Source organism: Sphaerodactylus townsendi, linkage group LG02, assembly GCF_021028975.2.
Source record: "Sphaerodactylus townsendi isolate TG3544 linkage group LG02, MPM_Stown_v2.3, whole genome shotgun sequence".
NCBI classification, from domain to species: Eukaryota; Metazoa; Chordata; class Lepidosauria; order Squamata; family Sphaerodactylidae; genus Sphaerodactylus; species Sphaerodactylus townsendi.
The window spans coordinates 137,304,426-137,316,566 of NC_059426.1; the positions used below are offsets into that span (position 1 = coordinate 137,304,426).

Here is a 12,141-nt window from a genome sequence, read left to right on the forward strand (position 1 = left end):
GGGGCTTGGCAGGGCCAAGTGCCACCATCTTTCTCATCTTACCCTGCACGGAATTTAGTCAGGTCAGGTGTCACTGTCTGCCTCAGCTTTCCCATTCAGGTTTCAGCCTGGGTTCTGCCATCCGCCTCAACTTGTACGTGAGGGTTGGCTGGACTGGGTGCCAGAATCTGCCTCAGGCAGGCTGGACCAAGAACCATCAGCTTCCTTGTTTTGCCTCTCTTTTTTCGCTCCAGCTAGCCAGGGCATTTCTCTGCTGCAGTGCTTCAGATTGGATGTCTGCCACCTGCCCTATCTTGCAGAGGGCTAGGGTGGGTCAGGCTCAATCCTTTTGCCAAAGGGGTGGCTGGCCACAGTGTGGATGGGAGGGTATCAGTCCATCAGGAGGTATCCAGATGCTCCTAATGGTAAATATTGGTTCTGCCTGTGAGAAATATTAGGCTGGGAAAAGGTCACCTAATTAGTTTCTAGGATAGAATGGGAATTTGAGAACCTAGACACTCTAACCACTACACCACTTTGTAGGTGGCTGCTGTTGAACCTCAGGAAGCAGCCAAACCTAGGTGAGTCATTCAAGTCACGTAGTTTTAAGCTTCCCTGTTGGTTCCTGTTGATCCTGGCCCTGAGAAGTCGTCCCTTAGAAGCTAAACAGCCCTAGACAGGGCTCTGCCCCTCCCCCTGCCTTTTATTGACTGTAACCAAGCTTATTCTTGTTGCCATTGAGGGCATCCATTTTTTTAAAAAAAACCCACAGGTACTCATTTTATCAATTTGGTGTTTTTTTTAGACCCATATATATCTTTTCTCAGATTTGTCTGCAAACTTGGGACATTTTTCAACTTTGCAGAAAGGTCTGTGTTGTCTGTTCATGTGTCCAGTGTATTCTCAGATTTAACTGACTTGGCTAGTCGAATATAGATAATGATATGATGATTATATACATATGGCAGGAATCACAGTTTTGAATTGCAGCTGCTTCCCCCCATGGTTCTTGCAAGGAGCTGAGACATGAATAATGACACAGATGTGGCTAACTTGAAAAAAATGTGTGTCTTCCTCTCTGCATGGCATCCAAATACAGTTGGACTGCAGTCTTTCAAAAAAGTAGTACCAAACCATCTTTTTAAGGGGGGGGGGGGGATTGCAGCATTGCTATGCCAGGGAAAACACAGTATCAGGACAAAAAAGGGCTATAGTGGCTACTTCTCCAAAATAGTGCTATTGTAAGGAAGTCAGACTGGAGCAAAACAGGAAACGGAACAAGGTCATGAAGTCTCTGATGCAGGATTTCATGTTCTAGCCTTACGATACTTGACACTAGTTTTAAGCCAAGAGTGAACTGTTGTGGAAAAAGAACAATTGTGTATATCTTTCAGGAATTGTTTGAAAATAGCAATGTTCATTTACCAAAAAATAAAAAAGGGGGGGGGATACAAGAAAAAGCAAAAACAAAAACCTGGCACTGCCCTACTATGGAATACATTTAAGAAATGAAGGGGGAGAAATTGCAACATGAAAAGAAAATCAATTTTTCTGAAACCACAGCTGTTTAATATTCTTCCTAATCAGTGAATGCTAAATTGTACCAATCCATATCGAAACACACGAGAAAGCTGTTCAAGCACAGAAGTTACAGACAAAATGACCCCTTTTCTCTATTTGAGTCCTATCCACCTTGGCAAGAAGAACCTGAGCATGTAGGTGGGCATGCATTCATGTAGCTGGGATGCTTCAGTGGGGAATGTTGTTTCTTGAGGTCCAATAAGGAGCTTTCCCACTCACTCTTACTATGTGTTCTATTTGTCATAACAAGAGAACCTGATCACTACCATCCAAGGATGTTGAGAGGTACAGATATGTAATAATCAGGGTTTTCCCCTGTTATCCTTTAGATACTAATAATCTACTAAAGCCACCAGTGTTCTCACCATGCAGTACTTCAACCTATATGTGACTTAACATAGATGTGAAAGTTCCTTTTAATTTTTTTAATTTAATGTATATAAAACTTTTAAGTAGCATTTTTCCTTCTCATTTTCTCACCCTTTATAAATAGATAAAAAGCATCTGGAAGACTAGCAAAAATAATTGGCTTGTTGCAGAGTCAGTTCTTATGAGAATCTTGGGTTAATTATACTCAGTTCAGTTTTGGCATTTGATGCAGGTTTCTTCCTCAAAATGTTGATTGATTGTCTCTCTTAATTTATTAACGTTCATTATAACTTTCTCTGCCCAGATGACAAGAAAACGAAAAGGATTTATAGTAAAATTATCATACCCAATTATAACCTCACTTTGGAAATAAAGTCTACAAAGTCTTCTGCTCTTGTTTGTGATCCAATTTAAGCACATATTTGTGTACACATTTAATTCCATATAATGACTAAATTAAATTATGTGGTGTAGTGGTTAAGAGCAGTTAGACTCTAATCTGGGTTTGATTCCCCCCTCCTCCACATGAAACCTTCTGAGTAATCTTGGGCTAGTCACAATTATTCAGAACTCTCTCAGCCCTGCCTGTCCCTCAAGGTGTCTGTTGTGGGGAGGAAGGAAAAAGGGGTTTGTAAGTTGCCTTGAGACTTCTTACAGGAGAGAAAGGCGGAGTATAAATCCAAACTCTTCTTCTACATGATTTAACCTTTTTAAATAGGTCACTGTCCAACCATACCAAGGGGAACAATATTCCCAATCACTATAAGAGATATATGTAGTAAGACTGAAGAAAGTTTCAAATTGTAGCCAAGTAGGCATATTACAAGGCTGATGTCCTCAAGTCAAGTTACTAGAGCTGGAGCCAACAATACTGTACCATGGATGTTGTTCCAGCAAAGGCTGAGGATTAACTGAGGCCTTCAGTACTCCTACCAGGAGGTGGGATGCAAACCCTTCTCCTCTAGGAGGCAATTAATTGTTAAAAGTGCCACGTATGATTATGGAGATGAGTAAGGGGTTGGAATATTTGGAATATTCAGGGCTTTGTGAGATTTGAGGGGTTAGTTGGGGAAAGACCCCAGGTTCAGGGTCCAAGTCAGAAGACAGGGTTCTATCCCAGGTGAAAATGTTGGCTCAATCTTCTGGGGTCCTTTTGCACTTTAAAGGGATATTCTGGAAGCGCCTCAACTGCATCCTTCCATTATGGTTTCAGATGCTCAGTTCCCACCTGAGTCTTCAGTCCCTCTGCCTGGTGAGCAGAAATGCATAATCTAGTTCACATCAGTAAGACATACACATCACAGGTGACTGGAGGTGTATATTTATGAAGTCCAGCTTGAACTCAGTAAACTCAATTAGGAAATAGGAATATTGAAATGTTACTCTGATATAACCAATCAGACTGTCAAAGAAATTACCTACTTCTGTTTAGCAGCCAGCACTGCAAAGTATGAATTTTTTTCATTTTCAGGAGAAAATTATGGAAAGTTACAAGAATACATTGAACTGGATACAAAGATTCCAGTCCATGAATGGTGACCCTTTCCTGTAATGCAGAGGCCTCTGCTAATGTAAGGGCCCTTGCACTGGTAAAAGAAGTGGGTTCTGCCTGTGGAAGTCTCCAATGGGAAATCTTCTTATGCCAGCAGAAAGCATCATAATATCAGAACAAAAATTTGGAACCTAATTTATTGATGGATTTCTTCTGATGAAATACTTGTATTTTTATGTGACTTTTGAATACTGTGGATATATCAATTAAAATTACTTCTGTAGATGACAGCAGGAGCACTTACAATTGCTCAACATTCTTGTTGTTTGCCATTCTAATGTCCCAGTAAGAAAAATAAAGATAGGATGAAAAAAGTTACACTTATCATTTTTAAGCAGTTCATTTTATTCATAGTGAAGCTGGTTAAAGACTGTAGAAGAAGACTTTGTTTCCAAAGCTGAAGGTGTTGACTGAAGTGGCAGCTGTAATATTTATTGGTGACAATGGTGTATAAGCAAGGGAATGACCATTGTTCTAGGTTAATTAATATACAATTGTAGTGTGGTGATGATTTTGAAGAGGCAGGAGGCTCACACCCTTTGGGGTGAGGCAGTCTACAAATATAATAAAAAAATAAAAAAAATAAGCAGAAATTTAAATGTTGCATTTCCATGTTGAGATCCAATTCTCTATCCACTTAATAAGACCTGTTCTCCTAACTTTACCAAACAGAGGCATGTTGGGGGGGAAATGGTGCCCGGGGACAACACCTTTCCTGCCCCCACAGAACTTGAGGATGTGGCTCAGGGGTGCCAAGCCCTGCCCCCGCCTCCCTGCAGTCTGGCTCCTGCCATCCCCAGGGTCTGAAGAGGGCAGAAGCCGGCCTGCACGAAGGCCAGGAGGTGTGGCTCAGGGGGGTGAGGCCAGTCACCGCCTCCCCCACCCCCTTGCAGGTAGATTTTGCCCCCGCTCCTGAGGGCCTGGGGAGGGAAGGAGGTGGTTTTGACGGATGCCATGGCAGCAGGCTGGCTGTTTCTTTAGGTGCCTCTTCTGAGCTGGGCTGGCGTGGGGGGGGGGAGCATTTTGCATCCCCTGCCATTTGCGCCAGGGGTCATTTGATACCCCCTGTTCCCATGGGCCTATGTTACCAAAGATATCTTGTGAAACATTTAGTTGCATCTAGAATACTGTAAATGGAACAGAACTTTCTCACCTACCCTGGAGGGCCTCCTTTCAGCTGATTGGTTGGAATTAGAGGTAGTTGCAGGGAGGGATCCTACATTTCTTTCCAGCAATAATTGCCATGTGTGTTCTATCGCTGAGCCATAACCTGAGTTCTACTTCCTAAAGGTAATACAGCATAAGAAATACTTGGATATGGATAGACCTTGGGTATGGATAGACCTGTGTTTAATATAACCCTGTTAAGTAATGTATTATACAAATGGGGAATCTGCAAGGCCTTGTTAGGACATCTTGTTTCCCCCCCCCTTCCCCACTATTTTCTCTTTTCTTTCCCTGAAAGCCCCCATAGCCTTTCCCTGTTTTCCTCCCACCTATCAACCGACCCTCTATCTTCAGCTTTCCTTTCTTCCCTTTTCCTGGCATGCTGTCCCGGAGAAAACTCTGACCCAGTTATGTGGTGTTGCTGCTGGGCCCAGTTGTGCAATAGGGAACCTGCTAGCTTACCTGCCTGCGTACTCATCTTTGTCCTCTACGCTGTCTGTGGAATGTGAAAATCTTTAAACTCTCCACCATGGCCACACTGTTGGTAATGCAAATTTAAAAATAATTTTAAAATTGTTGAGGATGTGTTTTTAAAAAATTAATTCAGAGGTTTATCATTTTAAATGCTGCTTGATAATGTCTTACTGAAGGTTTTTTTTAAAAAACTTTTTTGGGAATAATCATACTAAAGTGATACATTCTGCCAAGAGGAAGATGTGTAAGGTTTTCAAAACTATAACATACTTTGCAAAGACTGAAAATCTCAGGAACTGAATTCGTATCCATGCAGATCTAGTTGTTCTCTACATAGTAGTGGCATACAAAAGCCCTATGGATGAACGAAGCATTAGTTTGGAAGTAATAAGGTTGTGCCTGACTTACTTCAACATTTACAGCAGCTGTTACAAATGTCATAAACATGAACCTCTGGGATCAGCCTGGGGAGGGGGCATTAAGACAACAGATTTAGGCCTTTTTGTTTTACAAGCTAGTGTAGTTTGACGCTATAGAACAATTTTTCTGGCACAGGGAAGTAAATATCCTTCACTCCTTCCCAGGATATAATCTGAAACGAACTATTTGTGTATCTATCAGATGTGAAGGTCTGTTTGTATTTTGGGCCATGTTGTTTTACTTACTAGAGAATTGTCAAACCTAGGTAAGAAACAGAGATAGTGGAACATTCAAATTTATCCAAAACATTACTTGACCAGTGTGGACCTCTGAAAGGCTTCATTCTGGTGAACCTTCCCTGTTTCTCTCATTCAGAAATAGAATTTAAGCCATGCTCAAGTAGTAGGAGAATCATTACATTGTGGCAGCTTCTTGATCCAATATATTCTGTGCCAATGTAAATATCTGGCAGTTGCTTTGCATTAGGTGTTCTTAACTATAACCATCTTAAACATTTTTAATCCTGTCAAGTTGAAGTTGAGATTCAGAGGTAGTTTGCTATTGCCTGCCTCTGCATCACAATTCTGGTATTCCTTGGAGGTTGCCCATCTAAGTACTGACCAGGGCTATCTAGGTCACAGTTTTACTGAATCATTATTAAAAACGTGAATATGGCAGAAAAGAAAAAGAATTGCTATAAAAATTACAGTAGTTCTCAACTCTTTTCAATCTAGGGATGCCAGGCTTCCTGCCTCGTTGTCCACCAGCACCTCAGGTGCCAGTGAGTGAACATGGGGGAGGGGCAGAAACCCTTGTTGGTGCACTTGTGTCATTTCGGGTAAAAACCATCACGTTTTTGCAAAATGCTGATTTGTCTGCCAAGTCACTTGCAGTTTTTAATGGAAGTGCTGTAAGTATGCCAGAGCACCAGACTCTGCCCCACTTTTCCCCCTGAGGGTTGCCAGCTGTGGCCTGGCAGTCCTGTTTGAATCAATGACTGTGAGAGTTACCAACTTTCAAAATGTCATTAACTACTTTTTTAATCAGGTTTTTTTTCCTAATTAAAAAGTATGGGAGAAATTATGAAATGGAAAAGGAAAAATTATTAAAGATAAGTAATATTTTTTCAGTAGTCTGGTTATTTAAATTAATGAAACACATAAAGCTTCAACTTTAGCTTGTTATGCTGGGTCACTGTCCATAAAATTTTCACTAATGTATTTCTACCCAAAACCTGCAAAGATGGGCAAACTGCATTCTACAAATGAATATATTAATTTTCTGCCGTCTTTATAATTTATATACACAACCTAATTATATATATAGACACACACACACACATATACACGGTATACACACATACCGTGTATATATATGTGTGTGTGTGTATATACCGTGTGTGTATACTGTGTGTATGTGTATACCGTGTATATATGTGTGTGTGTATACCGTGTGTGTATACTGTGTGTATGTGTATACCGTGTATATATATATGTATATATACCGTGTGTGTATACCGTGTGTATGTGTATACCGTGTGTATATATATGTATATATACCGTGTGTGTATACCGTGTATATATATATATATGTGTACACACACACACACACACTGTATATATGCTGTATGTATATACCGGATATATACCATATATATATATACCGGATATATACCATATATATACATATACATATACACCATATATATACTGTGTATGTATGTATGTGTGCGTGCGTGCGCGCGTGTGTGTGTGTATATATATATATACACAAACACACACACACACACACCGTATATATACTGTATATATATATACTCTGTGTGTGTGTGTGTGTGTGTATAAAAGCAAGCAAATTTTAATCCATAGGAGTGCTATAAATATTGGTGTAAAATATTAAGTATGAACACCTTAAATTGAGACTAATTGTGACCTCCTTTCTTTGCCCAGTGGTGGTGGCAGTGGTTTGATGTTAGACTATGTCAGATAATCTCAGTGTTAATTGGTAGAGGGATTGGCTTTTAAACCTGAGCTGTGAATTGATTTTCAGATTTTTTTAAAAACAGCAGTATGCTGTATATGTTGAATAAATAAATTCTTAAGTTCTTAATAATTATAACTGAATTAACTTCAGCTTTTACTGAGTTGAAAATCTAGTTCTGTGGTATCAAAAGAGTGAAAGCTTTTCTCAACATGAATTCAGTTCCCACATGCAATGAATAAGAGAGGTCAAAGTTAAAGAAGAAAGAATTTCTTTAACTTGTTTGTTTAGGTTTGCTTATGGGGGATTTAATTAATGATGGAAGGTCTCAAATAGGGCAGACAGGCCATTCATTTTGTAGTCTTTAATTTAATATGCTGTGAAGTTATGTTGTACTTCACCAAATGCCTTGAAATTGCAGGTGTGAATTTATCTTTAGGAAAATGAGTGATGAAGCAGGGAAGAGCAAAATTATTTAAGATCAGAGAAGTGGAAATCACCTTCTGGAGCAAAGACACAAAAATAAAAAGCATTACTTTGAGACTAGTTGCTACTGTGGCATTTCTGTTCAATTGCTGGGTGAAATGAGAGATTATGATATTACTCCCCCCCCCCTTATTATTTCAATAAACATTTCTGTGCAAAGTGCAGAAATATCAGGAATTTTTCTTTTGAGATTGTTTTATGTGTGACCTTGATTTCCTTTCTAAGATCAGATGAAAATTACACAAAATGTTGGGTTCAGAACATTCACCATCCCTAATTTTTGCTGGGTATCATTTTATTCCAGCAGTAAATTCTTTATTCAATATAAATAGCACAGAATTTTCTGCAAAGTAATTACATGTAACATCCATAATATTACACTATTACCAATATTTCCAGACTGCTGCCATTAGGTGTCATATTTCTTTACCTGCTTATATCAGATTTGATGTTCGATATCATAGAGCACACTTGCAAACTATTGCTCTAAGATTTCTTTTGACTAGATTGATAGATAATCTGACTAATATCAAGCCACTCTATATTTTAATAGCCACTTTGGGTGGGACAACACGTTACAGAGAATACTGCTATTCTTCTAACAGACTTTAAAAGAAATTACCGAATGCAACCACTGAGATTGCAGTTTCAAGAAAAAAGCGAGAATGATGGGTGGTGGGAATGTTAACCATCTTTGGGCACTTTCTCACTGAAACTCTTTAGAACAAAAATTCAGGGGTAAAAATCAGCTGGGTGTCACCTGTTGTGTTTTAGACATGGAAACAAATACATAGTAATGAAGAAAAAAAGTCATCCTGAAGGTTCACAGCAGTACCTGCATTATGAACGCAATACTTTCAGCATAATCTCATTCCTTTAAAGACTTGGTATTGTTTCTCTTGTGTCACTTAGGGCTGAATTTTTAGATGTGTGGAGGTTGTTTAACTCATCCTTCTCCAGGTTCAATCCCTGACATTTCTATTTAAAACAACCAGGCGGTAGGTGATGGAAAAGACCTGTGCCTGAGACCCTGGAGAGCCGTACCAGTCTGAATGGATAATACTGGTCTGATTCAGTGTTAAGGAAACTTCATCTGTTCAAGTTCTCAATATGTTTCTGGTGACATAAATTTTCAGATCTTAAATACTTTAAATAACATTTGTTAAATAACAAACTTTAAATAACAAATGCCTTAGCAGACCAGGTGCTCAGGAGCAGCAGCAGCAGAAGGCCATTGCTTTCACATCCTGCATGTGAGCTCCCAAAGGCACCTGGTGGGTCACTGCGAGTAGCAGAGTGCTGGACTAGATGGACTCTGGTCTGATCCAGCAGGCTAGTTCTTATGTTTGTTTGTTTGTTTGTTTGTTTGTTTGTTTGTTTGTTTGTTTGTTCCTGGGACATTAGGACAATTAATAATTAATCCAAATTCAAGCCATTGGTCACAGGGCCTGTACCTAAAGAGATTTCCATAAGGCTCAAATAAAGCTCTCTTTCTTCCCAATTTTGTCCTACGTAAATCCACATGAGCATGAGAGGGCAGTACACCAGGACAGCATGGAGAACATACTGCCTTAGCTTAGAGATGAGACGACCGAGGTGGGGTGGGGGAATAACCATGGGAGAGGGACTTTCTGTTTTTTTTTAGGGCTTTCATAAAAAATTGAACATTTTGAGGAATAATGGGAGTGGGGTGGAAAAATCCTCTGTGAAATATTTTCTTATTCCTAATGGGTGAAATGCGTTTAAAGACAAGGTGGACATGTTGTAGACATATACAGCTCTTAAATCAAAGATGAATTTCTGTACCTAGAACAATACCCTGATCTTCATGAGGGGAGCAGGCAGGGTTCTCATTGCTTTTCAGCTGTTGCATACCTTCTGTTGTACTTTGGCCCTGATTTGTGGGTGACCTTTTCATCTCTCCTTCAAACCATTGTGATACATGTTTGTAGAGACTGGGTAAAAAGTAGCTTATTGCCCTACCTTGCAGGAGGGAGAAAAAATATCAGAAAGAGATGGGACAGAAAAGGCACCAAAACCTCAGAGTTTTACTGTGTTTCATTGAGAACTTAGCTCTCTCTGATCAGATAGCAAAAATTAAAATACAGATACTAAGGTAGTATAGGGCTCATCAAGACTGCAATTTTCTCTCAGGAATTTGGGTATATTTGCAATTTTGCTTGTACAAAACTAAGATATTCATAACTCTTAAATTACATAAATGTGTCAAATATTGCAATTTTATATGCATTTTCTGTTAATGCAGTAATATTAGTTTAGGGTTGATAGGACACTATCAGTGCAATCTGGGGAGGGGGTAGTTGCACAGTAGTTCATCCTTGGTGCAGGTATGCACCTCCAGACAGGTGTGCTGCACCATGGACAGTAAACTGAAAGCAATGCTGCTCCTTCCTTTGTGAAAGTGACTTGTGCAGCTCAATGGACTGCAGCACTGATTTTGCCAGCATAAGTCTGCATTGGCAAATGGAGGAATTCTTGGGCCAGAAGGGCTCAGGATACCAACTAAATCTGCCCCCACCCCCAGGAATGCCCCCTTTGGGCAACAGAGGAATACTGGCACCGAGACAGTGCTGGCCCCTGGACATCATGCTGCCATGTGGCTTCCCAATAGTCCAGCCCTGGGAAGATTCTTGACAGTTATTGTTTCTTAACTAACCTACCTCAGAGTGTTGTGGGAGGATAAAATGGAAGAGGGGGAAAAATATGTATACTACCCTGAGCTCCTTGGAAGGAGAATGTGAATGTAAATATAATCAGTTGTAACTGGCACCATGCATATCCATGACCCCTTTGCCAGTGGACATATGGGGCTCTATTGGGCCCTATGGGGATGCCCCAAGCGCTCTACTGAACAGCAAAATTTCAAATGTAAGGCTGGATAATATTAATTTTTTTTAACAACAGCACCTTTTATTGGCATATAAATAAATTAATGAAAATTTAAAAAAGAAAAATATTAATTAATATATACTATAAATTGATCTCAGATCAGGGATGCATTGTTACAATGTGGAGAGATTGCAACATAATTGCTTTTTTATTCAGTTATAGGTGCCCAGCGCAGGAGAAGCCCCAGTGCACTTGCCACTGAAGTATTTGAGTCACATTTGGGAAGTCACATTTTACAGGTAAAAACAATGGCTTTAAAAAGCAAAAAACGTTCAACATAGTAGTAATCAGATCTCAGATTCCTGTAAGTTATTTGGATACTGTGTTTTATTATTGCATCGTGTATGATGAGATTTTTCACAAATCCATTTCTTTTCTTTTTAGAAAACCATGGTTGAAAGAATGTTAATGAGAGAGGGAGGGCAAGTATTATTTGTGCTGTAATAATGTAGAGCTCACTCAGCCTAGTTGCGTTGCACTGTGCAGTAGCTGTTGGCTCCCCAAATGATTGTGTGTCTGTGTATAATTTTGTGAACAGATTTTGTGTTTTGTTTTGGGTTTTTCTTGGTCGCATTCACATGTAGGTTTAATTTTGTCTTCCTACTTAAATCCCCCAACACTCTTTTCTCTCTTTTATCACTTGAAAATGATGCTTATATTCCCCTAGAAGATAGCATGTCTTCCAGAATTTAGACACACTAGATACTCCATGTTGCATTGCCCAAATTTTCATGACACTCTACAACAGTTGTTGGCAAATGTCAAAGCATTATGCATGAGCTTCTGTTTTGTTATGACACAAGATTCCAAATTTGTATTGAAAATTATATGATCACATGATCTCAGATGTGTTAAATGTTTACTTCATGTTCTTTTTCAAAACTCAGACTTTATTTCCCCTGTATATTATGTCACACATGAAATGTGAGGATCTTAGTGGTATGAATAAGTCTCCCATAATAACACTACAGATGAATGTATGTGCATGCCTTATTGGAAAAGGGATCATTCCTATGTAGGCAGTGAACCTATGACAGAGTGGATCAAGTCCATATTGTTTGGGAAGCAGGGTTCTCATCTCACTGGAGGCCAAGTTTAGAATGATGTGTGATTTATTATTCCATTTTATTCTAATATTTTTTACAAACGGGCATATTAAGAAATTAATGTATTCTCTTAATTAACTTTAAGAATGTACTACCATCCGCTTGATTAATCTACTC

The 12,141-nt window shown here is 39.3% G+C and overlaps 1 protein-coding gene across 14 annotated transcripts in view; it reads left to right on the top strand.

Annotated features, from left to right (window-relative positions):
• NPAS3 (neuronal PAS domain protein 3) overlaps positions 1-12,141 on the top strand; it is an 875,259-nt gene that overhangs the window by 406,259 nt on the left and 456,859 nt on the right. For all 14 annotated transcript variants that reach the window (XM_048484759.1, XM_048484762.1, XM_048484764.1 and 11 more), the window contains one exon: positions 11,075-11,157. In XM_048484759.1, the coding sequence (XP_048340716.1) occupies positions 11,075-11,157 (83 nt within the window). The remainder of the gene's footprint in view (positions 1-11,074; positions 11,158-12,141) is intronic.